Raw genomic sequence first — 15,749 nt, 5'->3', positions numbered from 1 at the left:
GCATGTCTTGATTCTCTCACCAAAAAAAACATTTTAAATCTTATTTTCCGTGTTTAATAAATAAATAAATGAAGAAATAAATGTTTTAAAAAAGAAGGAGGTGAAAACGTGATCACTGGTTAACACTTTTATATGTTTAATGGGAAATAAATAAACTTCTGTACTCTCCTTAGTTAGTATTTTAGACTACATTACCCAGCATGCACCAAGCCGTAAATCTGCTAATTTGATTGGTTGCTTGATCCCCGCCCCTGCCATTCTACCCGGTCTTTGGGTTAACTGTCATGTTTGCTACAGAGCAGCTTGCACCCAGAGGAGCACGGTGGCGTAAGAAATTATTATATCATGGCTGCTCGCACTAGCATGTGCTGCCGCTGGTTTAACAGACACAACACTTTAAGAAATTTCAGAAAACTCTTTGCTCCATGCGCGAACGGGAACGTTCAGCGGATGTATTCCAGTGCTACGCACAAGGAAAATGAGCTTGGACCCCGAGACTCCACTTTCACTGCTCCAAACTTCGCCGCATCCCTGAAAAGCAGATCAAGACAGGTAAGACTGACGCCAAGACACTGCCTGGATGTTAAATCTGGATCTGGTGTTCTGCAGTTTCAAGGTCTGATAACGGGCTAACATCTGGAGTCGTAAGCTAATGGTCTTTGATGGCTGCTGAGATGAGAAGTTGTTACAAGTTTATAAAGGATCTTCAGTCCAGTTTAGGGCCTGGTGGAGGCTCAGTTTGCCAACCATGTTTGGGATTATTTATAAACCAACAAGGTAATGACCGTGACATTGCTGTTTTGTTTGTTGTTATGTCATTACATTACAAAGAATTCAAAGTTTGTGAATGTTCCTGAGACTGAATCAGAGGAACAGGCCTCATAATGAGCTGCAAACTTAATTAGTTTATTATTAAGTTATGTAAGTCTGTAGCAAATAATACAAAATCTCTTTGCAGAACACAGCATGATACTACCTCAAGTCAGGAAGCGGGGCTTAATATTTTAACTCAGAATAATGAGAGCAACATGACCACTGGGGCAGTATTACAGCTATTGATTTAGTTTATTAGCCTTCCAGGAACATGTGTTGTCAGTGACAGCATTATTCCACTTGCACAACCTTTTCCTAATACAATGACTGTTTGTATAGAATGACTGTTGTTTTTAAGGCTTTGCAGATCCTAATTTGAGCAAAAGAGGCCTGAAATTGATCTTTCACACAGAATTAAACAGGGATGAATACAGTTTCAGTATGTTGCTGTGTCTTATCTACTGTACAGTCACATGGTGGCCTTTGTGCTGAAAACTAATAAATCATAAATGCTGCTGAGGTCATGCAGCGTTTTCAAAGCCTCATGCTTGAGTGTGAAGCCTTTTTTTTGTGTTACCAGAAGAACTTTCATGTCTTTCTCCTGTTTTTTCTTTATCTCCAGGAGAGGCTGAGAGATGACGGGATCCTACCGTTTTCAGCGTTCTTGACCGACAGTTTTGGCCGCAGGCACAGCTACCTGCGCATCTCCCTAACTGAGAAATGCAACCTTCGCTGTGAGTAGATGTCCCCTGTGAGCTTTGGTTAGTTATCTCTGGCTCTTTGTTAATAACATGATAAAGTGCATTTTATATTGATAGAGATGGATAATGATGTCATCAACAATCTCTACAACTTTTACTGATGTCCCCCCTCACTTTCTTTGCTGGGATCTAAGTTTGCTGAAGAGATTAAACCAAGGTTAAACCAAAGGCTGTTTGATGTTTGCCGACTTGTCTGCAGGAATTTTTCACCCTTGTTATCTGATTGAAGAAGAGTTTTTCCAAACATGATAAGAACAGGGAATTAAGTTTTTCACCTAGTTCTGTTTGTTTTAATAGAGTGGCCGTTTCTTGGAAATCTTTTTAAAAAAGGTCATATTTTCCTGTCCTTTGTGGCCTCGTGGCTACTTAAGTTTGTTTACCTTTATGTTTAAGTTCTTGGGGCTACACTCAGACACTCATCGTGCTGCTGCCTTTGCTTTTCCATCATGACTGATTGAAGGCAGCATTGTACCATATTAGCAGTCATGTTCTCATCAACATTTTTACTCAATTTCTAAAGGCTGATGGAAATGGAAAATTCTTAAAACTTTCCTCAGTTTCATGGAAAAGTTTTCCACTAACTTGAGGCAGTTTTTACCTGTTTTGGAAACAAGTCGATGGATGTAAGAATGAATGAGTTGTAAAATAGGAAACACGTTGCTAAAATGACCGATCATGTGAGCAATCGCCTGTTTCTTCCTAAAGAATGGAAGAATAAACATGGCTCAATCAAACAGGCTGATATTTGTTTTAAAACAAAAATTGAAAATTGCACGGAAACTCCGTCAGTTTGTGCTTTCAAAAAGAATCTCAGCATTACATAATCTGTGTCAGACCATCCAATATCCAATTTGGCCTCCATACTTTACAAATAGAAGGTCAAGGTGCAGCAAAGGTTGAAACAGTCCCTCAGTGTCTGGAAGGGCTGTGTGAAAAGGGGCTTGGGAAAACAAACACATTTAAAAAAGCTTACTTTAGCACTTTTCTTTCAGATTTGCTTTAGTAGATTTGAACAAAACGTTTAGCCTTTCGTGTTGGGCTCATTTTATTGCAGGTCGAACGAACATTTTCATCAATGGTAACATAATCTTGAAAAGAAAGGAAGACCTGCTGATGGCATGTACATAGGAAGGAAAGCAGAGTTTTTCACACACTAGAGTAAGCAATGATAAATCTCTGAGATTTAAAAAGACAGGATTGAAATGACAATGTGACAATCTTCTTTTGATTAGTTTTTTGTGTTCAGCTGTTTCGGTTTTCTGTTAAAAATAACTCAATCTTGCACAAATTAAACCCCCAGTTTGAGGACGATATGAATGTCCACTTCTCTGGTTTACTTTCTTTCCTGGTTTTCATCATGAGACATGTAAATGAGGAACTCCTCGTTGTGTTGGATGAAGGCTCTTCGTTTAGTGGCAGCTTACGTCATTGATTCTCCCCTTTTTCAGGTCAGTACTGCATGCCAGAGGAGGGCGTGAAGCTCACACCACGGGGACAGCTGCTGTCCACCTCCGAGGTGCTGACCCTGGCTCGCCTCTTCGTGCGAGAGGGAGTGGACAAAATCCGTCTCACCGGAGGGGAGCCCCTCATCAGACCTGATGTGCTGGATATTATCAGTAAGGAAATGGTTAAAAAAGAGTTAATCTGTCAGGGATTCAAGTTGTGCTTATTCTTTTATATGACAAGTTTGAGAAGTTTGAACGCTGTAACCAACTAACGGCACGCATGAACTTGCTTTGTGTATCTTGCTACACGATTAAATGGATGTTGTCACAGTCTTTTCAGAGGGACGATTCTTTGTCTATCAGAGAGAGAGATTCATGTGCAGACCCTGCTGACTGGACCGGAACTAAAGTGAAGTGTAGAGAACAGATTTTCTATGCATTCCCTCAGTTCCTCTGGTTAAACATTTGCATGGAAGTTGAAATGATCTATTACGCCACCGCTGTATGTTTGTTTTTCATTTTATAGCCTGATCTGTAAATGAACCATTGTTTGAGACCTGAGAACAGTAACACACACATGATATGAATGATCAGGGTAATGCAGAGCGTCTTCTTTAAAAGAGGCCGACGGGCTGCCTGTAGCTGCATAAAGATCAATAATTACCACAGTGTCCTGTGACGGGCCACTACTGTGAAGTCACATGAAGTTTACTGGAGTAAATCATTTGCATTAAGTGGATATTATTATGTATTTGTTTTTAGTGGGGTTGTGTGTAGTCTTTATTAGTCGTCATTCAGCACGGTTCCATGTACAGCTCAGTTGAGCTGCTGTTACAGCTCGACCCGGCCGTTTATGGAGGCCACCGTCCTTGTGCCAGTATGTGTACACAGGTGGGAAATCGAGTTATTGCCTGAAGTATGTCTGACGCCAGGACGCTGTGGACTGTGTGAGAAAACATTCAGCAGCTTCTAATCTTCTCTGTGGCAGGTCATTGTTCATGTAAGCAGAGCAGAATTCACTGCACAGTCTTTAAGTTACTTGGACGGTGATTTTATCAGATGAGGCTGCGGTCGTAACATCGGAACTTTATTGGAGCAAAGCGATAGTCTGGAAATATTTAGACCCATCGCTCACAATGTCTGACGAAAGAAATAAAAAAACGTGAATGAGAGCAGCTTTGCTGGGAAATCTGCAGTCTTTATAGACATTAACACTAACACGCTCAGGCCCACCTTTGGTTTGGTCGGACTAACGGGTTTAAATGCATTTTAAAAGTCTAGTTTTAGTTGGACTAAAACAATATTTTTTTTTTCTAATGTCGCCGTGGCGTTCACGAGATTTGATTTAAAATTGTTGTGTATAAACTTCCTGTAGTTTCTAACTAACCGTCTTCTTAACCTGCTGCTTTGATGCTCGTGTTTTATTAGTGATTAACACAGGCTGTATGTAAAAGAGGAAGGTAGCCAAGGTGCCTTCACCGGTCAGTTTGTGAAACCTTGTGTGTCACATTGAACCTTGGGACCTTTGCTTCTAGAAGTGAGGTGGAATGGATGGATCTGTGTGAAAATACTTATTGAGATACTGTTTAGCAGTGACTCTCACCTGTCACCTAAATCAAATTGGCCTCAATGCACAACTTTAAGTCTTAAAATATTACAACAGTGCACTCAAAAGTCATCATGCCTGCCTACGAAAGGTCACTTGCATCATGAAATGTAACATAGTAATTAAAAGTTTTAAGGGGCTTTATTTCGTATTCAGCTGTCAGTGTTTCAGGATTTAGGATCAAGCTGAACTTCCAGGTCATTTTGTGTCATTGCCTCTCACTTTCTCCCTCCTGTCCCCCTTTTCCCTGTCCCCACCTTTGCTCTCTTTGCAGCTGAACTGAGGAAGTTGGAGGGCCTGAAAACAATCGCAGTAACAACCAACGGCATGAACTTGGCCAAGCTTTTGCCGAAGCTGAAGGAAGCTGGTCTGGACTTGATCAACATCAGCCTGGATTCACTGGTTCCTGCCAAATTTGAGTTTATTGTCAGGCGGAAAGGTACGAATAATATTTGAACAAAAGTGAAGGTTAAGTGGTTTAAAGTTGTGATGTAAAAATACATGAAAAAGTGGCCATAAGTTTGGAGGATGTATCTCAGTAAACATTAGTACTTTAGTTTAAGTGTTCAGGCAGGAATACAGATGCTAAATGAGGTCGTTTGTCTAAACCAAATTGACATGGTTATGGTTCTTTCCATGGTGTCTGTGATACTTTATAAAAGGTGTACTTAATTATTTTGGTTCTGCTGCTGCCACTCTGCGTCCGAGCTACATTACAAGCTGCAGACGGCTGGTTTTATTGTTGTTGGTCAGTCCCAGCAGGTTACAGAAAGCAGCTCTAAGCCCCAAACGTGCATGTGGGCCGGTGGAGACAGCAGGGCAGAGCTCTGGGTGGTTGGCTTGTAGGAGACGGGCACAGATGGACTGACTGAGATTAGGAAATGAAGAAAAAGACTGGCACGTGGACGCAGTGATGTCTGAGCCAGTCAGTTTGTGCTTCAGTGAAAGACGTGTGATGTTGAAGGTGTAGCCTGATGGAAATCTGAGTCTTGATCAGGCTCATTCAAGATTTCAAGTGGAATTTTAGATTTAAATGTGAAACATGAGCTTCACCTCATGCAGAGAAGGTTTCCTACGACTGTGAGTCTTCCTGGTTTTGTGCAGATGAAAAACAAACAATGAGCCGGACCTTGACAGTTAAATGTAGAAAAGCTCTGTCTGCTGCTGAGGAATGTGATGTAGATGTTAACATGGCTGTGAAAGCACAGCTTCTGGTGCTTTGGTTGTACAGAAATCAGTGAAATAGATGGATTATTAAAGTTGCTCAATAGTGATGTCTAACATAGTGATGTTCTTCCCCAGGTTTCCACAGAGTAATGGAGGGCATTGATAAGGCAGTTGAAATGGGCTACAGTCCAGTCAAGGTGAGTTCTTTTACAAAGAATGTTTATCACTATTTCAGTTTTAATCTCACCCACAGCAGTCTTCATTATTTTACTCTTAATTATACAATAAATGTCTTTCAATGGTCTCATTCAAAACATAAATACCAGAAATACAGATGATTAAATTACAAAATGATCATGTTGCTAAAACTTTCCAAATCTTTGGAATTAAGTTAGCATCATGTCCCTCAGATCAGTCACATGTCAGTTCCTCACACTGATCCAGTTCTGTGTCGGTCAGATTTCTACATGAGTTTCATGTTGGTTCATATTAGATGCTCAGTGACATAGACACAGAAAAGCGGCTGGAGATGGCACCCCTCACCTCAGAGGGGATTCTCAGGGGCGATGTTTGCATGCACACTCATACTTTCACTATTAAACACATGATTTCATGTGAGTACAGTGTTCCATTCACATTTCTCTTCATGTTACAGAGCGTGGGCAGGACAACGGCTCACATCATGTCCCATTATGCTGCTGCACTGCTAACACCCATCCAAAGCTTTTAGCATCAAAACACACACCGTAACCCGGGTTCATCTCTCAACCCACAACCTTTGCTTCATTTTACTCAAAGACGTCCTGTTTTGTACTGACCCTGCTGGAGTTTAGGGCATGAGTTACGAAGAAGCAATGTGTGCTATAAGATGCTGTGAGAACTGACTACCTGATACAACTCAGATCAAAATTCTCCAATAGCTTGATTTCACTATTGCATACTCTGAATTTGACCTTATTTGGATTAAGATGATCAGAAAATGGCTCCGGAGGAGTTACAGACTTCATTCTTCTTTTAGAAAAAGTTAAAATCAGTCAGTTTTCCCCTTTAAGCTATATTTCCTGGTTAATTTGTTGCGCATTTCAACAGTGTTCTACCAGCTGTTGCTGTGTCACACCCTTAAATAGGCCCATCCATCTCCAGTAAATCATTTCTCTCGTGCAGATTCTTGCAGGTTGCCAAAATGTCCACCCCCTTTGTGGCCTTGACATCTTTACAGTCACACAATGGGCTTGTGAGGAGAATGACTGTACAGCTCAGTAATCAGTGGGTTATTGTTGTGTGCTGCCTTCTGCAGATCAATTGTGTTGTCATGCGAGGCCTGAATGAGGATGAGCTGTTAGATTTTGTGGCGCTGACAGAGAAGAAGCCTCTGGAGGTGCGCTTCATTGAATACATGCCCTTTGATGGTGAGAGCTCACTTCCCTTTTTGTCATCCTGGGCTATAAAATGCTGTACCATACACAGACCAGCACTGCTTTGTTGCCTCTCTGCAGGCAACAAGTGGAACTTTAAGAAGATGGTGAGTTACCAGGAGATGCTGGACCGGATCAAGCAGCAGTGGCCCAACCTGGAAATGCTTCAAGCTGGACACACGGACACTGCCAAGGTCAGTGTCTTCATCTCTGCGACATTTGTCAAGGACCGATGTGCTTTTGAATTCTAAAGATTCCCATTCGTAGTTCTGGATATGGTAGCTGATTGACTGATTAGCCAAAACTGAAATCAGTCACGGCTGAAGTCCCTTTAAAGAATAATATTCACTGTCCTCTCTGTTTTGTAACAGGCGTTTAAAGTGCCAGGCTTCAAAGGTCAGGTGGGTTTCATCACCTCCATGTCTGACCATTTCTGTGGCTCCTGTAACCGTTTACGCATCACAGCAGATGGTAACCTCAAGGTAAAGCTTCACTTGTTTAAAACTGGACTTGAAGAGCTTTTAATGAGTTCTTTTTTTGACGTTTTTTTGATGAATACTGTGTATGTTGTGCTTCCACATAATCACAATCTGTTTGCCTTGGTTAGTTTTCCATTGGTTGGAATTGTTGTCATTTCAGTTGTGTTATTTAAGTTAAATTAAAAGTGACAGAATGCCTTAATTTCCACTTTGTTCATTCTGTTATTTACTGAATGTGTAGTTAGCCGCCACATTTATTCAGTCAGCTCTCATACATATTGTAATCATTACAGTAACACACCAACATGAGATCTTGCTGCATAAAGTGCAGAGTAGAGGGACTGTGCACTGTAGATTTTACTGTTTTGGATGGAAAAATGAAAAAAATATTATGATATGAGAGTGGGTTGCCAGTTACATAGAGGTAACCTTTAATATAACCTTTAATGAATTGAATATACCTGGGTAACCTGCCCACGAGTTTTTTTATGGTATCTGGTCCTCCTACTTGTAAAATGTAGTCGAAATGGTTGCAGTCTTTAGTTTTTGATTTATACTGATGTCTGTCCGTCTTCTCTCAGGTGTGCCTGTTTGGTAACTCTGAAGTCTCCCTCAGAGATGTTTTACGCTCTGGAGCGTCTGATGAAGAGCTACTGCAAATTATTGGAGCTGCTGTCGGCAGAAAGAAGAAGCAACATGCGGGTATAAATGATTTATTTCAGTATATCATATCAAGATACACTCATAGATTGCTGTAGAAGTTAATGTTAACATTTTTTTCTCTTCAGGCATGTTCAGTATCTCCCAGATGAAGAACAGACCTATGATCCTCATTGGTGGGTGACTCTGCTGTACGTACAAACCTCCCGCTGTCACAGTTCACTTTTGTGTATATGAACGGCTGTTGCTCTAGTTTAACAGTGAACTTGACTAATTTGATCCCAAATGTTTCAGCCGCAGCAATACAGTAACTAAGAATGACACCTTTCTGTCTACGTCTGCAGCTCCTCACATGCGTCGGCCAGGCATCAGGAGAGACCTGAGCAGACAGGGGGTTTTGTGCCTTCCAGACTGCACTGCTTCAGCTCTGTTGGTGGGTTGCAGCTCTAGAACCTCAAAGAGTGGGAGTTTGCATGTTAAGACACATATCAGCAACATAAACTGTACTGACAGCTTGCGCTGTGTAGCTTCCCCTCACTCCTCAGAGTTTGGTCTTATATTCATCATTTCTCACACTAAGACTGCAAGTTTTGAGACTCACACAAATGATACAAGCCTCAGGTACACACAAGCGAGGGCTCCTAATGGTCTGAAGAGCAGCCTCCTAAGAACTGCAGAGACTCCTTTTGCGTACACACTACTAATGAATGCCAAAATGACTCTTACACAGCACAGTATTAGGCTGTTGCACAATCAAAGCTCCAGCAAAAAGTCTGTGAGCGTTCAGACTCCATCAGCCACAAATGTCTCCAACACTGAAGCCCAGCTGACACACACAGACGCCCAGGGTCGAGCATCCATGGTGGACGTAGGGGGGAAGGTTCCAACATGTCGAGCAGCCACAGCCACAGCCACCGTCACCTTGGGCCCCACCGCCTTCCGCCTTCTTCGGGACAACCAGCTGGCTAAAGGTGACGCCCTGACTGTAGCGCAGCTGGCCGGCATCATGGCTTCAAAGCAGACGTCAGCCCTCATCCCGCTGTGCCACCCGCTACCCTTAGACCACGCCTCCCTCACCTTTCACCTGAACGAGCTGCACAACGCTGTCGTCGTCACAGCAACCTGTCGCACTACAGGCAGGACTGGGGTGGAGATGGAGGCTCTGACCGCTGCATCTGTGGCAGCGCTCACTGTCTACGACATGTGCAAGGCTGTGAGCCATGACATCGTCATCACAGACGTAAAACTGCTCAGCAAGACAGGCGGGAAGAAGGACTTCCATCGTCATCCAAACCAGGAAAACTGAGCGTGGATGAAATATGAGCAACATCAAGACACGGCTTTCCATTGGAGTCATTGTATTATTCTTTTTTAACAACCTCTCAGCTCAACTGACATTTTATCAGAAGATAAACTTGATCAGTTACTTGAAATGTGGTTTAAACACCATTCAGGCCTCATTTAATTCTGTAATGTTTTTCAAAATAAATTCAGTATCATCTATAAACTTATTTCCTGCCGTTTCAGGGCACACAAGTATTATACTAACCGCCTCACTGAAAGTCTTTTAATGAAAGTTCACTAACTGTGAACTCCACTGAAGCCGTTTACATGTTAAATCATTGTACATTTAACTTAAATGTGCGTCTTTAAATGACTTCCATCAGCTTTGGAGATGATACGAGTCTCCTCTGGTGTTTTCTGAGTTTTCTTTGGTGTTCCATTAAGTTGCATAAGATGTGGCTCCTCTCAGAGGTGTCGCTCTGATCATTGCGATGTGATTTGAGTCATTTTATTTTCGTTTTTCTGTCTCTTTAGACTACTGCATATTTGTGCTCTTACATTTAGTAACAAATGATCCATTATGCTGCTTACATTTTGTTTTGTGTTGCTACACTGTTCATGTTGTGTGACTGTCTGGTTTCACTTTGAAGAACTGGACATTATGCATGATGGTGAACAGTTGGCTGTAATCACTGAATATTCAACTCATCGTAACACTGCTCATATTGTGGGAGAAGTAAATGCAGACAAGAAGTTGCTGGATCCTTGCATAAGATTAATATTTTTCTTTACAGAAGATTCAACAGATTTTACTGTGATGTCTTATTTTTGTCCTCTGCTTCTGAAATTCAGAAAGCTGGTTCCTCTCAGTTAAAACATACAGCATGTTCCAATGTGCTTTATCAGACAAACTATAAACTGAACATTCTCATTGCTGAATGTATGTAAATGTGTGCTAGCAGACCAGCTAGGTCGTATTAAAACCTGTGAGAGATGTTTCTGATGTAAGTGCTTCCACCTGGTTAAGGTCCTCCAAAGTATAAAAATGTGCCTGGGATGTGCTTTGATGGAATTCTGTTTCTAAGTTTCAGTATTTGCTTTGTTAGTGAAATTATCACTCAGTACACAAAAGCTGTGAAACTATAAGACAGCAGGATATGTTGAGGTATTATTGTTCCACATTAATTGGCATGTAATTGGTAGAAGATTCTTTTAAGTTCAGTGTAATAAGTAAAGTGTCTTGTTCTGTAAACAGAGCCCTGCCCTTCCTGTGTATAGTGAAAGGAAGGACAGTTAACCTAACGACAAAACAGGAAACAATTTTCAAACCTACAACTGAACTACCTGACTTTAACATAAACGGGGTACAGGCAACATAGCAGTTCTTTCCTTTTGGGCCATTCTAAGTAAAGAATAAACTGATACAAAGGAAAATACTCCAACTCAAGTAAGGGTTACATACAGGAAAAATAATAAAACAAATCTAACCAAAAGCCTGGAGCTGCCACAGAATCATGGTGTGATGGCAGACAAGTTCCACTGTTCTGTTTTGGTCACTCCTGAGGAATGATTGGCTGGAAGAGCCCACCACAGAGGAGTTGTAGAACCTGGGAAGCATCGCAGAACAAACCCATGTCTGAACACATTTCTATGGGGAGTGGGACAAGCCTGTTTTAGTAAATCTAACAAAACAACATTCAGATAGCATGCCCCGACCATGGATGTGTGGATGTTTTTATAGATGGAGGCATGGCATTCCTATGCACAGTTTTAGTCCAGAGTGTTGTCATTTGTGGCTCCATGATGGTGGAACGAGCCACCAGATACTACTAGAGCAAAGACGTTGATCTTTACCTTCGAGAATGATCATTTCTCGGAACAACCCAACACAACCAACCAACCAGCATTTCACATGCACTTCTGTACCTGTTGTGCTTTGTCATTTTAACAGATTGAGCACTTAATCTTTACACCAGGTTTTCTTACTGCGCTGAAACTTCTTCTCTCACTTGTAAGTTTGAGATAAAAGCATCTGATCTGTAACTAAATGTAATGTAAATAAGCCACAATTGGACTTTTAAATGCTAGCTTTCCTTTGTGAATGTTTTTGGTAAAACAAGTTTACAATTTTCATTAGTCCACAGTCCATTGTGTTGCTTTTTCAACCCTGCAGCATGCCGTCTGTCTTTCAGATGCCATTTTTGAGCAGGTTTTTTTAGCTTCCTGTTCAGCTTCTTTCTTAGCAGCTATATCAGATCTGTGTTGGTATTAGTTGCTCTTCAGCAACAAAGTGTGGGCAACACACTTACAGATTGCTTCTGCGGCAGGAAGTAACACAGCATCTAACAGTCAGTGCATATGATCCCTATGTCTTACAGGTTTTGTAGGTGAATTAATCCTCCTGCTGTTACTCCACTGAGCTGCAAAGGTGTGATTCGCTGAGAAGGCACCTTCTCGTAAACTTTTTGTCTTTCCCCAGTTTGCAAGCTTCAGTCAAGGTCACCAACACAGCTGCTTGTGCTGGCCGGGGAGTGAGACGGTAGAGGTTCAGTTTCTAGTAAAGTCACAACAGCAAATCCTGTCCTGGCATTGGCTGGCGTCAGTGCATGCATTCTTGACACGAGCTGAACAAAAGCAAAAATTGCTTGGTGCAGCTTCCTTTTGGAGTTGTATTAGAAATTATGCAGCGACCAAATGCAAATGAAAGAGGCTACCGAGACTGTGCCCCTTCCAACAGAGGCAGACAAGCCTCAAGAGAAGTGAAGGCAGTTTATAGTGAAAATACACTGCAATAAAAACAAAACAATCAAATCATGCATCAAGTGCCGGCAACCTGTGGGATGTCAGTGCACTGTCATGGTCCTGAGTGTTTATGCTGATTGTGAGTAAGACATGTGGAAAACCTGGAGAGGAATAGGCCTGTGATTCCCAAACATTTTTCACCAAGGCTCTCTTTCTTGTTTATGACGGGCTGCTTTTTGCCTGTTTTACTTGCAGTTATAGTGATGTACAGGCAGAAATGCAGAAAAGTTTCTGTGTTCCAAAGTTAGATTTTGTTGTTTGTGCTCTCATTTAATGCTGGAACTGTTCATGTCATAACTTAATTAGTCCACATTTAGAAATAATTCAGATGTTCTATGATGACATAAGTAGATGTGAGAAGGATATAAGAGCTGATCCCTGATATTTTAAAATATTCTTTAATTTCTTTATGTCTTAACAGGAGTGTGTTTTCATCTTGTTGGGACCTGTGAACAGTTGTAGCGAGTGCTGGTGTCAGATTCTCTGTTAACTAACTGACAAGTGGGGAGTTTAAGGAGTATAAGCTGTTGTTGGGACATTCACAGTTTGAGGGCTGTTGGGGTCACATGTGTGTCACAGGTCCACCTCCTATTCCTCGTGTTGGAATCAATAAAAATAAATAAAATTTAATCAATTATCATCAAACCATTCCCAAACCTGATAAAGATTCAACTTCACCATCTGCTTGAAACAATATGGGACTGAAATAAAGGAGAGAGATTGACAGAGGTGTTTGTTAATGTGCGATTAATAGGGAATGATAACGTGTTGACAACTGTGTCTTTTTGATTCTGTGAGTTGTACAAATGTACATAACAGTCTAAATGTTTTATATCGAATTATTTTCATAATCAATCTATCATATTTGAATGAGCAGAAACACACATCGAATAACCAACAGTTATTAGTTTGTCTTGGGGCTTGGCCCAGGCAAACCCGTGTGGAGTAGATCAGGTCCCAAGGAGAAGAGAAAGCGAGTTGTTGAGCAGGTTCGTAGACAGGAGGAAATGTTAATGGTGCAAAGGCAGTGGCTCAGGCTAAGCAGGGACAGTGGTTGAATTGGGAAGGTGTAGAGAAGAAAAAACTTGGAAAAAGCTGTGGAGTATGGAGGAAAGGAGTATTAGATTTTTGATAGGGGCAACATATGATGTATTGTCAACTCCCCAGAACCTAAAACTCTGGGTAAATGGAGACCCGCTATGTTTGTTATGTTCAGGTACTGCAACTCTAAGACATATTTTGTCTGGCTGTAAGGTTAGTCTGTCACAAGGCCGGTATATGTGTGACCTAACCAAGTATTAAGAAGCTGAGTTGCAAGTATTGAAGATAAACGAAGGCAGGTCAATTTAGGAGGGTCTAAGGTGAAGAGAGTGACAATTCAGTTTGTTCAAGAGGGGGAGAAAGTTAATAAGACAATAAGGAGGCAAGGCAGCTTAGAAGATGCTTGTGATTGGGAGATGCAGGTAGATTTAGGAGGAAAACTTGATGTTCCCCAGGATATAGTCTCTACAAATTGAGTTTCACACGTGGTTTTCACATGGCACATGTGAGCCTTTTGAAACCAGGCGGCCATTTTAGGTGAGTTGGCCTGTATGGCCTTGTATGTGCTGGCATTCTTAGTGACTGTAGGACTGTTTAGATGCATTTGTCTGCTGAATCTGCTAGTGTGTCTTGTTCTGCCTCTACCTCTGGCACTGTCTTTACTTTCATTATCCCCTACCCGAACCAAGGTTTGAAACCCTACCCCACTGTGACTTATGTGCAGTTGGTGAGAGGCTAGATAGATAAATAGATCAATAGAGACTTTATTGATCTATTTATCAATCTTTATTGATTTATTGAAATTGAAAATGAACAAGGCTGGGGTAGCTAATAATGCTGCTTGTGGGGGAAAAAAAGGTGGTTGTTGTGGTGTGAGGAGCAGTGATGGCTGGCATTAGGGGAGTGACTCTGGGACGCCAGTGATCACAGTCTGGCCTTCTGGAGGTGTCGTGGGCCCAATTAGACGAAACATTGATGAAAGGAGGTTTCCACCTGATGACCCCAATGACATGTTGGTCAGCACTGCTCACTGGTCTATATAGGGATTACAGGGAATTATTCACTGAGTCTCGCCAATAATAAAACCAATAATCCATTATCAAAAATGTTCTGTTGTCAGTGGACTAATTAAGTTATGACATGAACAGTTCTAGCATTAAATGAGAGCACAAACACATACAGTGGTGTAGCAAAAAGTATGCATTTTGAAGTCATAATCATACAATTTCTAAATGTTCTAACACAAAAGTGCTGACATGTGGAATACAATGAAAGAGAAAACATGAAATATGTCTGAAATGACAAAAGGTGAATTTCAACAAAGACAGTGAAGAATGAATCAACTGGACAATGATAACAACTGTTGACATCACTGCACCAAACCCACAGACACACATGCTTTTTTAATATTTCATAGGGGGTTGTTTTGCTCATTTGGATATTTCTGAACATTTTTCTTACACCCTTTTCATCTATAGAGGGACCCTGCTAAATTGTTATTTTATTTAACTCATGAGCATTTCTGCCTGTAAACCACTATGAATAAGATTTAGTGACAGTTAGAGCTGTGATCTATAAACTGAGAGTTAAACAGGAAAAAGGCAGCCTGTCTTAATAAAACACAGTTAGAGACGTGGTTTGTTCTTTTAAACATTTCCATGAGCTCATGTTGAAAAAATTTGAATAAGCCTCCTCCTCCTTCTCTATCTCGTTTATTATCAGCTCCCTCTGAGGTTTCAGTGGAATCTTTGGATATCTCCGAAGCGGCAGCTTACTTACTCTACTTTGTGAAAAGGTTTGAATTCAGAATATTTTTATCCTTTGGTCTACATTTTAATGTGCAAAGTTTAAGTGTTGTTACTGCTATAGTCAGTGGTGAAAGTAAGCCGGTACGGCCCGGTACTGCGCAACGCTTTAGTTGTACGCAGTACCAGGAAGATTGGAGAGCGGCTACCTGCTATAAAGCCCTAATTAAGAACTTGTCACGGTTCCGCTAGCTATATGCAGTCTTGAAAACTACGTTGTCTGTTTAAAACTTCCTTTTAACTCATTCCGAATAATTTCTGAACTGTCGGAGTTGTGTTTTAAATTTGGTCCAAGCTGGACGGAGCCTTGGCCGGGCATCTCCCTCTCTTCCTCGAGGCTCTTGCCCTGCTTCTCTCCCCCTCCCCTCGGTCTCCTCTGCGCCTGGCCTTTGAAACGTGTACCACACGTTTAATGTCTTTACTGCGTTTGATTTAATGTAATGGTATTGGGAAGAATTTAAAACTACGTTC

The 15,749-nt window shown here is 41.3% G+C and overlaps 1 protein-coding gene across 2 annotated transcripts; it reads left to right on the top strand.

Annotated features, from left to right (window-relative positions):
• Positions 1-274: 274 nt before the first annotated feature.
• On the top strand, positions 275-9,857 carry mocs1 (molybdenum cofactor synthesis 1). 2 transcript variants are annotated; one of them, XM_072365282.1, is made up of 11 exons: positions 275-552; positions 1,436-1,547; positions 3,023-3,190; positions 4,900-5,064; positions 5,928-5,989; positions 7,090-7,201; positions 7,289-7,401; positions 7,579-7,689; positions 8,268-8,388; positions 8,475-8,522; positions 8,691-9,857. In XM_072365282.1, exons 1-11 carry the CDS (start codon positions 346-348, stop codon positions 9,650-9,652), a joined length of 2,181 nt encoding a protein of 726 aa, XP_072221383.1. In that variant the 5' UTR covers positions 275-345; the 3' UTR covers positions 9,653-9,857. The 2 variants fall into 2 exon arrangements, with proteins under 2 accessions (XP_072221383.1, XP_072221384.1); XM_072365283.1 differs by having other exon boundaries at positions 8,475-8,537; positions 8,691-8,781.
• The last annotated feature ends 5,892 nt before the right edge of the window (positions 9,858-15,749 follow it).

This window comes from Leuresthes tenuis, unplaced genomic scaffold (assembly GCF_036924035.1).
Source record: "Leuresthes tenuis unplaced genomic scaffold, fLeuTen1.0.hap1 SCAF_15, whole genome shotgun sequence".
In the NCBI taxonomy this organism is placed as follows: Eukaryota; Metazoa; Chordata; class Actinopteri; order Atheriniformes; family Atherinopsidae; genus Leuresthes; species Leuresthes tenuis.
The sequence above is the reverse complement of the archived record's forward strand: the minus strand, read 5'-3'. Positions and strand labels throughout refer to the sequence as shown.

Coding starts and splice junctions, on each gene's coding strand:
- mocs1 (XM_072365282.1), top strand. CDS start 346: ATGGCTGCTCGCACTAGCATGTGCTGCCGCTGGTTTAACAGACACAAC. Junction 3,191..4,899: donor TGATGTGCTGGATATTATCA/GTAAGGAAATGG, acceptor CTCTCTTTGCAG/CTGAACTGAGGAAGTTGGAG. Junction 5,990..7,089: donor TGGGCTACAGTCCAGTCAAG/GTGAGTTCTTTT, acceptor TGCCTTCTGCAG/ATCAATTGTGTTGTCATGCG.